The sequence below is a fragment of the Ranitomeya imitator genome, chromosome 4, assembly GCF_032444005.1.
Source record: "Ranitomeya imitator isolate aRanImi1 chromosome 4, aRanImi1.pri, whole genome shotgun sequence".
In the NCBI taxonomy this organism is placed as follows: Eukaryota; Metazoa; Chordata; class Amphibia; order Anura; family Dendrobatidae; genus Ranitomeya; species Ranitomeya imitator.
In genome coordinates, this window is record NC_091285.1 from 319,552,883 (window position 1) to 319,567,211 (window position 14,329).

The 14,329-nt window shown below is 40.2% G+C and overlaps 1 protein-coding gene across 3 annotated transcripts in view; it reads left to right on the top strand.

Moving 5' to 3' along the window:
- CPED1 (cadherin like and PC-esterase domain containing 1) overlaps window positions 1–12,503 on the top strand; it is a 486,680-nt gene extending 474,177 nt beyond the window's left edge. For all 3 annotated transcript variants that reach the window (XM_069764871.1, XM_069764872.1, XM_069764873.1), the window contains 2 exons: window positions 1,478–1,624; window positions 8,847–12,503. In XM_069764871.1, coding sequence (XP_069620972.1) covers window positions 1,478–1,624; window positions 8,847–9,023 — 324 coding nt within the window. In that variant the 3' untranslated portion in view covers window positions 9,024–12,503. The remainder of the gene's footprint in view (window positions 1–1,477; window positions 1,625–8,846) is intronic.
- Window positions 12,504–14,329: the final 1,826 nt, after the last annotated feature.

The window sequence follows — 14,329 nt, forward strand, 5'->3', positions numbered from 1 at the left end:
CCATGTCCCTCCTTAGACATCTATTCTCAAGACCAAATAAATATTATTTTAATCTTTCCTCATAACTAAGATCCTCCATGTATCGTATCAGTTTTGTGGCTCTTCTTTATTGTCCAAGTACTGTAAATCCTGATACACTGTACAACGCTATGTTTTCTGCCTTGGATTTGACTGCAAATGAATTACAAGTGGATTTTGGTTGAGGATTTTGATTTAGTTCAGGATTTTACCCTACTGCATCTCGAACATTACATAGGGTGTAATCCACCATGAATATCTGGACAGTAATCAGCATGTTGCAGATTTATAAATATTCCTCATACTTTGATTTTTGTGTAGAATTTTTCTAGTTATTGTTGAGGAGGTTTTGACTAGAGATGAACGGTGTTCGAGTCGAACTGTTTCAAATTCGAGCTGTTTTGGGCGGTGTTCGAGTCGTTCGACGAACTCGAACAATTTGCTTAAAATTCGGCTGTTCGAGTTTCTGTTTGTTCACCAAAAGGCTAACTTGATTTGCACATTAAAACTGTTTATCATTGTTAATAGACTGTTTCAGTGCATAGTGGGCGGGGGGTGGGGGATAGATCTGTGCTGAAATAACGCCGATCTTCATTTTTTTTTTGCTTCCCGCATTTACAGTGGGGCGGTGCAGTCTCTCAGCCTATCAGCAGTGCACACACACACAGCAATGTGCATGTGATGCACACAAGCAAGGGCATGTGTCATTGGCTGTGTATGTCACATTTCCTTGCCCTATAAGAACCAGCCATTTGCCCCGTCACCACCATTTCCTCACTGCTGCAGCTTAGTGTTAGACGGCACCGCTGCTGCTGTGGGTGCAATGCAGTCTAAGAGTGTTTTTTGTAATCTAGCTCAGCCAATCTTTTTGGGCTAGTAGCATTGTCTGATAGTCATCTGAGTAGCCCGCCTGTGAAGCTAGCTACACCGCCTGTGTATCTCAATTTTGACTGCATCTAACCCACTTAATAGTTTTGGGCCTAGGAGCAGTGTCTGCATGTCAGCAGAGTAGCCTGCCTGTGAAACTAACTATACCGCCTGTGTATTTCAATTTTTACTGCATCTAATCCAGTTAATAGTTTTGGGCCTAGGAGCAGTGTCTGCCCGTCAGCAGAGTAGCCCTCCTGTGAAACTAATCGTCAGGGAAAGCTACGTCTAAGGCCGAGTTCACATTTGCTTTGGCAGCCATCCGTAGGGCTGCATACTTTTTCCCTTCATATCCGCACAGGTGCGCATGCAACAATGAACTATAAACAAAAGTTTTAATATCTCAAGAATGTGTTCAGATTTTACTAAACAGTAAATTGCAGTTAATTTACAATTTCTATCTGTTAATATAAATCTATGAAGATGGGATTAGCCATTTAAATAAATTATCAGCAATGCATGACTTTCTGCTCCATAATTGTATCCAACAGTTACAGCATCTCTTTTTTGCTTTTTGTATTTTTGAATACAGGTTCAAATAAGACAGTTATCTGATGAAAATAGTCTCATCCTAAAGACAGCTAAACTATATGGTTATGAAGTAGTTGATACGTTCAGTATTACTATGGGGCGTTATAAGGAATTCCTGCAAGGAAAATGTGGCTGTCACTTTCATGAGGTATTTATCATTTTTATGTCCCCAACCATAGAGAACTAGATCCCCTTGTTCTCAAGATCATTGGAGGCCCAACTACAAGACCCCTACTAACTGAATGTTTCATCATGACATCGTTGATTGCTAGATAATATAAGATTATATAATCAGTACATGTTAGGGTATGTGCACACATCAGGATTTATTCCTGACAAAATCCTGAGAATTCTGCCAGAAATCCGCGTTTTTTTTCGCGCGGATTTCTCGCGGAATTTGTGCGTTTTTTGAGCGGATTTTGCGCTGATTTTTGGCGGATTTTTTGCGTTTTTTTTTTTTTTTCCGGAATGTCCTTTTTGCTAGGAAATCCGCAAAAAATCCGCAAAAATAATGAGCATGTCAGTTTTTTTTGCGGAATGCGTTTTTTTTTGCGGAAAAAAACACTAACATATGCACAAAAAATGCGGAATGCATTCTAAAAGATAGGATGCATAATGTTAGCGTTTTTTTACCGGATTTATAGCGTTTTTATAGCGAAATTCCGCAAAAAAACGCTAAAAATCCTGACGTGTGCACATACCCTCAAACAGGTAAAGTACATTATACACCAAAATAAATTACACAAATAAGAAAATTGTCACTCTATTACTCGATGTTCCTGTGATAATAATGCGCATACCTCTTGAGGTATTTTCCCACTTTAGACATTTAGGGACATCTCCCTACAAGTTGAAGATGTTTTTACTAAATTTGAAAGTTATCCCTATCCATAGAATAATGGATAATTTTGCGTTCTCTTGAGTTCCGACTGCTGGTATTCTCTCTTATGAAGAGAATGATGCTTTAAAATACCCCCTTTGAATGAAGAAGAAGTAAGACATGAGCACCTCGGCTCCATTAGTTTTTATTTGGATCACTAAATATAGTTGGGTGTTGCACTTGACTGGCCTTTGGCACTCCTATCAAGAATGAATGGAGCAGAGGTATGCATGTTTGACTTTTGCTCTAATTAGATGGGGCTCTTCAGAGCCTTGTTTCTAGGATCAGTGATGGTTGCAACGGTCTGATCTTCACCAATTACAAAGTGATGCCTTATCTTAAGAACAGCAGCTAATGTTCAAACTTGGCACAAGCCCTTTAAGGAAAGGAGAAAATCTTGGTGTTGATACTGTTCGTTCTATAATCTACAGAACATTGGTGTCCAACCTCAAGGTCTCAGTCAGATAACATTTTCAGCTCTAACTTTATAAACTGTAAGACAATGTCTTACGATGCACCATCACTTTAAATGAGATTACATAGCTTTCGGACATGTCAGTGTGCAGGTCAGGTACTGAGCATGGATCAGCGCAAACAACACTTTCTGCAGAAGTCACTTGCTAAGATACATAGATTTAAGAAGTCCAAGACACTGAACATATTTGTAGTATGCACCCTTTCCTAAGGCCACATGCCCACCGCACACATAATACATCAATGCCATCTGTCCTAGCCTATTATTGGTGACGGTGCAGGAATGTGAGTAATGACAATCTATACGTGACAATCTCAGTGGTTTTGTGAACGATGCTGAGTGTAAACGTGAGATAGACAAAGCCCTAGCTAGCGCTGTTATGTGCCTACGTGTAATAGTGCTACAGTAGTGTTCAAAATAATAGCAGTCCAATATGACTAACCAGATTAATCACTGTTCTTGGTATAAATTATATTACCACATGTCGAACAATTTACCAGTTGGTGGAGTAGGTTCTAAGAAAACCAACAGATCTGCATGATTCATGATCTGCATGTTTTTGAGTCTGTGTATTACAATAATTAATTTAAAGTCGGTGTGTCCAAAATAATAGCAGTGTGGAGTTCAGTTAGTGAGGTCAATCATTCAGTGAAGAAACGGGTGTGAATCAGGTGGCCCTTATTAAGGGTGAAGCCAGGACATGTTGTACATGCATTTCTCCTTGAAAGCCTGAGAAATATGGGTCATTTGAGACATTGTTCAGAACATCGTACTTTGATTAAAAAGTTGATTGGAGAGGGTAAAACTTATAAAGAATTGTGAACTGTGTTCAGCTAAAATGATCTACAATGCTTTAAAATAAAAAGCCAAACCAGAGAGACGTGGAAGAAAACGGGAGACTACCATTCAAATCGATGGAAGTATAGCCAGAATGGCAAAGGCTCAGCCAATGATCAAAGATCAAAGCTGGTCTCAAGTTACCTGTGAGTACTGAGACAGTTAGGAGACGCCTGTGTGACGCTAATCTCTGAGCAAGAAGTCCCCGCAAAGTCCCACTGTTAAAAAAAGACATGTACTGAAGCGGCTACAATGTGTCAAAGAACACATCAACTGGACTAAAGAGAAATGGAGAAACATTTTGTGGACTGATGAAAGTAACATTGTTCTTTTTAGGTCCAACGGCCACAGACAGTTAGTCAGACGACCCCCAAACTCTGTATTCAAGCCACAAGCCACAGTACACTCTGAAGACAGTGAGGCATGGTGGTACAAGCATCATGATATGGACATGTTTCCCTTACAAAGGTGCCGGACCTATTTACAGCATACCAGGGGACTTGGTCCAGTTTGAATATATTAAAATAATTGAAGATGTCATGTTGCCTTATGATGAAGAGGATATGCCCTTGAAATGAGTGTTTCAACAAGACAACGACCCTAAACACACCAGTAAACAAGCAAAATCTTGGTTCCAATTCAACAAAATTGAGGTTATGGAGTGGTCAACCCAATCCCTGTGCCTTAATCCAATAGAACACTTGTGGGGTGACATTAGACATGCCGTTTCTGAGGCAAAACCAACAATAACAATTGACAGGGGCCGGAAGTTGATTGACTCTATGCATCATAGATGTAAAGTGGTTCTGTAAAACTGTGGATATACAACTAAATATTAGGTTAGAGATTCACAGGAATACTAAATCCTCAAAAAAACAGTACATATTGTGAGTTTGTGAAGACAAATGCAGACACTGTTATTTTTTTTAAAACAGCCCAATCTTCATTTTTTTTGTTATTTTCTGTAAAGAAGTTAAAAATTATAGATATTTCTCCCCATGTTTTGAATTACAATGTTCCCAATGCAGGAAATAAAAACTAGTACAAAGATTTTGTGGTTAACTCATGTTCAACACTGCTATTATTTTGAACACTACTGTATGTCCAAAAATCAGAACTGTCACATCTCAGGTAACTCATAAGGCCGGGGTCACACTCAGCTTAGGGAAATACGGTCCGTATTTTACATGCATAATACACAGAAATTTTCCCAAAACAGTGATCCGTATCTCATCCATAGGCAGGGTGTGGCAGCGTATTTTACGCATGTCATCCTCCATATGTTATCCGTATGGCATCCGTACAGCGAGATTTCCTCGCCGGCTTGCAAAACGGACATACAATGGATCCATGGGCTCAAATATTCATGAAAACATATATACAGTCTATATATATATATGTATATATATATATATATATATATATATACATGTGTGTGTCAGTGAGACACATATATATATATATATTTATATTTAATACAGTGCTAGATAGCTTAATAGCCGGTAATTCAATTGCCGGCTTTTGCTATCTCCTTCTCAAATCCGACAGGATATGAGACATGGTTTACATACAGTAAACCATTTCATATCCCTTCTTTTTTTTACATGTTCCTCATTAGTAATGTTACAAGTGTATGCGTGTAAAATTTGGGAGCTCTAGCTTTTAAAATAAAGGGATAAATCGCGGAAAAAATTGGCATGGGCTCCCGCGCAATTTTCTCCGCCAGAGTGGGAAAGCCAGTGACTGAGGGCAGATATTAATAGCCTAGGGAGGTACCATGGATATTGGCCCCCCTGGCTAAAAAACATCTGCCCCCAGCCACCCCAGAAAAGGCACATTTGGAAGATGCGCCTATTCTGGCACTTAGCCACTCTCTTCCCACTCCCCTGTAGCAGTGGGATATGGGGTAATAAAGGATTAATGTCACCTTGCTATTATAAGGTGACATTAAGCCAGGTTAATAATGGAGAGGCGTCAATAAGACACCTATCCATTATTAATCCAATAGTAGAAAAATGGTTAATAAAACACACACATTATGAAAAAAGTATTTTATTGAAATAAAGACACAGGGTGTTGTAATAGTTTATTATACTCTCAATCCAATTGAAGACCCTTGTCACCTGAAACAAAGTTAAACAAACAAAGTTAAAATAAAAAAGCAACAATATCCCATACCTCTCCGATGCTCAGTCATGTCCCACGATGTAAATCCATCTGAAGGGGTTAAATAATTTTACAAGCAGGAGCCTGTTAATGCAGCCGCCTCTGTCTGTAAAAATTGGGGAATGAATGGGCAGAAGGGGAACATTGCTACCTAGACTTGCGGTGCAGCGCCCCCTGCTGGTATAAACTCAGATGAACTCGAGCGTGAGAAAATATTCTGAAAATTTCCCATGCTCGAGTTCAACATATTTTTCTCGCCCACATTGATTTTCATTGGCGGATTTTTTGTGCAATACACTGACAAACGCAGCATGCTGCGATTGTCTACGGCCGTACAAGACCATAAAATACGGATGCGTAAAATACGCCAGATAGGAGCTGGGCCATAGAGAATCATTGTACCGTGTGCAATGCGTATTTTCTGCGCCTCTCATGCGTCTGTAAAACACGCTAGTGTGACCCCGGCCCAACTTGCAACAGATTACTATGTATACCAGATAGTAACAGAGGCTCTCCAAATATTAGGACACCTATTAGGCGTGTGGCAGAGCAGGCATGCCCCTTGAAAGCTGTTAGTTTGTCAGACTGGAAATCTATTGCTGAAGGGAAATCCAGATTTTTGGAGAAAAGGAGGTCGTAGACTTCCTAGTGGCATGCATCCGCTTTGTGCCAGGATTGCATATTGGGGCACACTTTGACCACACTTGTAATGAGGGCACTCTCTGGTTAACACTCATTTCTCTGGCTGTCACTCTTAACATTGGCATTCTCAGTGACAGTGTCAGTGACTGTTTTGATACATGAATGTAAAAATGAAGAGTTAAAGGGGTTGTCCACCTCCAGGACTTTTTATTTTTTACTTAAATGCGTGTATTTAGGATTAAACAATCAATTATGCAATTCGGTTTCATTAAAGCACCACTCCAAAGGGTTTTTTTTATTATTATTTCAGAGCTGGGTTAGTGCCAATAATCTAAGTTCCCTGCTTCTAGTATTATACTCACCAGCCGTCATCTTCATATGTTATCAGAGATGCTCCGGCCGGTCTTCTGCAGGTTGTGACCTGCCGGACCGATCAAGTGTTTGGACGAGGCTTTCATAGACTTCCATTTGGGGCTTGTGACCATTACTTCTGACTTCTGGTCAGTCAGGAGCTGCGGTCACTTAATGTCAACGCAGGATCGGATCAGTGCCAGGAAGAGCTGAAGACGATAGCTGGTAAATATTATAATAGGGTTGGGGAACTTAAATTAGTAGCACCACTCCAGAACTGAAATAATTAAAAAAAAATGGAGTGGTGCTCTAAAAAAGTTGCACTGGCTTGTACAGGCTCTTTGTTTCCCTGCACATCCTACTTTGATGCAGTCATTGGTTATAAATCATCTGAGAACAACTCAGTAAGAGACAGATAAAAGAGCTACAAACTCACCATCAAAACCAGCTCACTGACAGATTCTCAGAAAAGTCACTCTGCAGTCAGCTATAGACACAGCAAAACAGAGACTATAGAAGTCAAACAAGGAAAACAATTTTATGAAACTCAATAGCAAAAATATTTTTAGTCCAAAGTACATGCATTTAAGAAAAAAAAACTGACCATAAAGGTGGCCAACCCCTTAAAAGAACTAACTGCCTCTCCAGCACTGATACCCAGGTGGACCCCCGTGTTTACTTTCCAGAAGCAATGATGTGTCACACTGGAGACTGGCTGCAATGTGTTGTTCCCCGCTGCCAGGTTTTTGTTTTTTTGTTTTGTTTTGATTTTGAACCCTTGGATAACCCCTTTAAACCTTATGAAATGAGCCCTGCTAATAAGGTGCAGTTGTAGCGGAATCGAACTAGTTGCTTTTCTTTCCAGGGTGTCTAGAGCAGACGTCTGTACAATAAATTGGCATTTAAGAAATAATAATGTTAAACAGCCGTTATCTATAATGCTGGACTTAGTCTCAAGGGATTATTTCAATTTTATCTCAAGATGATGATAATGATGATGTTGATGGCCAGATAATTAAATGAATAAATAGGCCACAGTACTGGTTATGGGTTCCAACAATCTGCACAACTGTCTTTAATTAATGTCGTGTTCAGAATAGGAGAGTGTTGTATGTCAAGAGTAATTGAAGTTATTCTGAACCTTATCATAGCAGGTGACAAAATAAGTTACAAATATAGTAGAGAGAAAAAGAATTACATTCTGCTTGGCCTACTAATCAAATGTGACGCTACTGATGTCAAAAGATTTAAGAGTTGGCTAGATTTATAACTATGGGCCTAAGAACTAACAGGCAGGTAGTTGCTAAATACTGATCTCTGCCAGCACAAGGGGGTCACCGACCGCTCCTGCCGGTGATGCAGCATCTCCATGTCAACAGAGCAGTTGTTCTTCTTCCACTCTGCTCTGTTGACAGGCTGTGAATGACAACGTCATGCTGATTGACAGCTGACTCCCAACAGTTAGGCAGCGGTATGTTGGTAGTCATTCAGCATGACGTAGGCAATCACACCAAAGAGCAGAGTCGAGAAGAAGCCGCTGCTCTGCTGGTGTGATGACAGCAGGAGCAATTGACTCGCTGGCAGGAGTAGTCTGTGACTGCTCTGAGCTGGCAGATCAGTGCCGGGCACAACGGGCAGGGAGTTAGCAACTACCTGCTAGTTCTTATGCCCATCATAAAAGAGAGTTTATAGTCCTTGATAATGCCTTTTAACACAACACTGCTTTGGTCTAGTGGCCATGAACTGCCAACATGGTCACAAATATGTTATCTCAACTCTAGTTACAATGAGTTGTTGTTAGGCTATGGGCACACGGGTCTTTTTCAGACAGATTCCACCTGGTCAGGAACCACTGGTATAGAGAATGGGAAGCAGCTCTCTTTTAGTCATGTCTTTCCATAATAATAAAATATTTAGAAACACACCTGTACCTGGCACATCCTACTCAATAATTTCCTAAAAAGTTACAGAAGGGTAAAATAAAACAACTGTGACTAATCTTTCCATATTTCCATTTAGGTTGTGAAATCACAAGAAGTAAAAGAAAAGAAAATGAAGCTAATAAAGAAGTACACAATTGGTGACAAAATATTCCCACTAGTTCACGACAATCTTTCCCAATTATCACGATATCATGTCCAGGGTCCAGTGAATCAGGTGTATTCTGAAATCCTTCTCAGCCGAATGTGTACGTGACCAAGGAGCTGGACAGGAGACTTATACCACAGCTCCATATCTTCCTGTACGGCAGGTACAGACTGAGCAGACTATAAGCTTCACCAGCTGGATGATGCCGCCACACACCGGAATCTGCACGTACGCACAGGGGTCATCCCTCATCAGATCAATTTCCATAGGAGATTTCTTTTTTAAGCGGATTCAAAAGCAATGGGAAATATGAATGAAAGCCCTACGGGAAGTTATAGTTAGAAAATGACTTATTATTTAAATCATGTTTTATGTTAAATGTATTTAAACAAAAATTGCAAAGGTTTTTTTTCATATTACTATTTTTATTAAAAAAACAAAAATAGTGCAATTAACACACTGGCTATTGGAGCTTTTTCCAATCATACCTGGTGTCCTTTTAGGAAGAGTTTATAGGAGTTTTCTTATCAGTAGAGGCAGGATTATAATGACAGGTAACATCTCTATACCCAGCTGATAACACAGGTTTAAGGAGATGGACATTCTGCCCACAATCTCCCTTGAAGGCATGGGTATTGTAATGTGTAATGAGACATACGTTATTGAAGAAACAAAGGATTTTATCCGGCACACCCATCCTGGTAAAATCTGTGATGTTTATTTAATCAATACTAAAACTCATTTCAAAGAAACCTGACGCGTTTCTGGCACAAGATAGTGCCCTTAGTCATAGTCAAAAGGAAAATAAACACGGAAATATAAAGAAAGAAATAACCAATCCTGAAAGACTGATAATTAATTTAGCATACAAGCATTTGAGACCAACACAAAAACGACAACATTAAACGAGATTTCTACACAACTAATAAATATAATACAGATCATTTCTTTAATTCATCCCATTAGGGAATTTGGTATTTAAACTTAAAATCCAATTTGCCTCCCTTATACCGGGGCATGAAAGACGAGTACCTCACCCATGGGCAGCCGCCTCACCCCACATTGCACAGGCCACCATAGGTGATGTCACAGCTGACCCTGCTCCCACTCCCTTCACAATGACCTTTGTAGAGGTTCATTAGAAGCTTCAATACTAACAATAGGGTCGGGGTCTGACCACTGTGGTAAATATATTGTTTCCTGAAACAAAAAGAAGTTAAAGTCTAGAAAGGCCACAGTGGCCAGTGTGAAAGTTGCAAGATTTCTATTTTGTTTTAATACTGATTGTAAAAAAAAAAAGATGTAAGAAAAAGCATCATATATTTTTTTTTAATAAAACACCACTCCAGCAGTTTTTATTTTAGCGCTGCAGTTTTGCGACAATTTCCCTAACCCTAGTACCAGTCCCTGTCTTCAGCTCTTCCCGTTGTCAGTCACAAGCTCTTAATGTAAGTCTATGGAAGCCTCGTTCTGCCCTTGTTCTGGCTCTCATAGACTTATACGGAGTAGTGACTTCTGGCTCGCACAGAAAACGCTGGAGCGATGTGGCAGGTCATAAACTGCAGAAGACCGACCGGAGCGACACTGATTATAGATCAACACAGCACCCAGTGAGCGTAATACTAGGGACAAGAAACTTAGATTAGTTACAACACTCCAGTGCTGCAATAAAAATAAACTGCAGTGGTTTACATTTTGCACACAAAACCAATCACAAAACCTAATTCAACCAATAGGCCATTTTCTATTGATAGCTTCACTTTAAAATGTCCAAACATCTTAGATAGTTGTTGTCCAAACACCTGCACAGCTGACAGCTATTCCTCTCATCCTTCCTCACTACACATGAGCACTAGGCCGAGCATTTATGTGTTCTCTATGTGGAGAGCAGAGAAAAGCATTGCCAACAGGGGCATAAATAGAAATCATGGGGCCCAATAGCAGAAGTCCTGATTGGACAGAAACCCCTCCCCCAAAAAAAATAATTGAGAAAATATTTGTCAGAGTAGGCATGCCATAATCACAGAAGGTCACAGTATTGCAGCACTTAAGTAATTTTGTCTCTATTGAAGACCCTTAGAGCCTTCTCACCCACTACAAACCTTTCATGGATCCCAAAAGGTATAATGCCAAGAAAAATGCCTCCTGTTGGGGAAACAGCACAGTATAGGGGGCCCCCATTGTCCCATAACACAGTATGAGGGCCACCACAGTCTCAAAACACAATATGATAGCGCCATGCAGCTCTCCACACAGTATAAATGCCCACTACAGCTCTCCACACAGTATGATGGTACCCTACAGCCCTCCACACAGTATAATGGCCCCTTCATCAGCCCCCACACAAAATGATGGATTCCAACATGCCAAGTATAGTTTGCTCACCCCCACAATCTCCCCCACACTTTATGATGGATCCACATAACCCGACACTTAGTATGACGTCCCAGAACACAGATGATGGCACTTGAGCACCCTCCACTCAGTTTAATGACTCCACACAACATGATCACCCCCACATCAACTCATCCACACACAGTATTATGAATTCTAGAGCCTCACACACAGTTTGATCACCTCCACACTCCCCCAACACACAGCTGATGGTTCTCAAAGCTTCTAACACTTTATGATGGCTCCACATAACCCTACACGTATTATGATGGCCCCACAGTTTATCTGCACCTCACAGCATACAATACAATTTACTCTTTGATAATAATAATAGTAGAAAAAACCTACTCACCTTTGCTGTACTCCCCCAGCTTGTGTTCTGAAGCTCCGCATAGCATTGTGACGTAGTGACGTTATTGTGCCTCCTGCGCTGAGACGTTAGAGCTCAGGCGAAGAGTGAAAAATGGAGCAAGAAGCTGAGAGCTCCATGTTCCATCACTTTTTGGGATGCAGATACTGTAAAAAGTGTGTTGCCAGGTGATGGAGTGGGGCCCTTGCAGCATTCATGGTCCCCATAGAAGTCGCATGGCTTGCATCTATTAGTGATATGCCACTGGTTACCAGATTTATCTGGCTGCAGCTTATCTACCTTAAAGGGACAAAGGACCAAGTATTTTCATTCAGATTGTCAGATACTTCTATTTCCCGGCAGTATCTGTGGGGAGAGAGAAAAGAAGCCCTATGCACATTAGATGGCAAAATTAGTGGGCTTAGCTAACTACATTTAACTACATTTATACTTATCCTGTTGGACTGACTTCTGGCTTTAGCTAAAAAAAAGTGTGATTTCAGTTCAGCACATGCTATCTTTGAGAACTACAAACTTATAGTGGAGGAAATACAAAAGTCGCCAAGGTTAGGTAGAAGCACCACTAGAAAATGACCTGAATGCAGCCAGCTATCTCTCTGTATATTATATGTAATAACACGTGTACCAGAAATGTCCACAGGGATAAACATTAGCGCTGTGTAATAGTCTATATTTTTACTTTACGAGGTGGTAGGAAATTGTGTCTAATTGTGTCATTAGACCTAAATGGCTAACATTTTGTGATCAGATGTAACATGCCCGTATAGTCTGCAATTACTTGGAATTGTACAAAATAAAACAAAGCCACTTTGTCTACTTCATTAGCTAATTGACTTGTAAACAGAAGAATGCAGCTGCTGAGAGATTTGTGGCTAGTTTCGTGTTGTAATTCTGTCAATTCTGACTATTATTGAACCATATCTGTAAAATTAAATGTACAATTAAACAATGAAAAGCCAGTGCATGAGATCAGAGTTGATGTAGTCAGATAAAGAGATCAATACATTGTATAGATATAACAGTATAATTCACAGATAAAAAAAATGAGTGTCAAGTCCCATTCCCTGCATGCACAGTCGCATTTTATTTCAGTCTGCTAAGGGTGCAGAAACAGCCCAGTCATTATATTCAGATGTTTCTGTAACCCCCATAGTCCATAATATAAGGATCATCTGTGTAAACCAGCCCCCTTACGTGTCTCTGAGTCAGCCATGTTGGAGTATGGGAGCTGGGTTTGCTTCTGATCCAAGGCCAGTCCATCAGAGGCCTTCCTACACGTCACCGACACAAGGAAAGGGAAGACGCTCTCTGTCGTGGAGATACCAATGCGGAACTGGTGCTGCTTTATATAAAAAAGAAATATTAGTGAAATTAATCTATTTCTACACATATACAAAACGTTTTATTTAGCGGTTTGTTTGTCTCATAAAGATAATTCCTATCCATATGTACTCCCCTCCCAAAGACCTACTCTGGAGTGCTCTCCTTAAACCAGAACAGGGAGCTGTTCTATAACAGTGTTACCACTTTGCTCGAGCGGTCCATGGATTACATGGAGAGACCGTGATCTGAATGACCACCAGGAAATAAACCATTACTGTTACCCTGCTTTAAATGCACAGGTTATGTATCTACTCATCTTATGTCATTGATGTTTAAAGGGGTTATCCGGGAATTTGGTTATTTTTTCGCTTGGGGCTAAGAACTTACTGGCATGTAGTTGATAATTACCTGCCTGGTGACAATCTCTGCTGACTCAGGCGGTGACTCTCATGCTTACTTTGACCTCGTGTTAACAGAACAGCTCTATCTCTTCTGCTCTGCTCTGTTAACAGAGATTCACTGACGACGTCATGCCGATTGACCACCGGTTCCCATTGATAGGTAGCAAGGAGCCAGCTATAGGTAAGCAATGACATCAGCAGTGACACCCTGTCAACAGAGCAGAGTGGAAGAGATGAAGCTGCTCTGTTGACGTAACATCACCAGAAAAGAGGGCAAGATGAGTTTATGACCACTCTGAGCAGGCAGAGATCATCGCCATGTAGCACAGGCAGGTGGTTAGCAATTGTGCCTGTATGTTCTTAGTCCTATATGAAAAAATAAGCAAAGTCTTGGCATACCACTTTAACATTAACAATTACGGTAATTCAACTTGCAATCCCCTTCCTGACCATAAGGTTTGCTGTTAGGGACAATCATATATTTTACAAATTGTATCAAAATCTACTGTTATTCAGAGGAGTGCGATAAAATACTCTACAGTACCACCTACCAGGCACAAATGGACATTGCAATGTATTTTTGCAATGACAAGCGCCATAATCATTTAAGTAGATTATGTAGCATCGACCTTCCTTTTAAATGAATCACAGTTAAAGGATTTTTTTTTTATTATCATTTTTTTTCTCGGTGTGTTCTTTGCCCCCCGAGCAGTCACTTATTTTAAAATGACAAAAGTTACCTTAATAGCTTTATTTATTGGTGTAAGTATATACTTAAAGGGTTATTTTATTTTGGAAACAGAATAAAGAGGCCCCTGCGGCATCTGCTGTATACTTGGAAGGAATTGTTGACTGCCACATGCTTTCAGGTTTGACATCTTCCCTACTGCAAAGACAAAGATTAAAGAAGTGATTTATGAAATTCT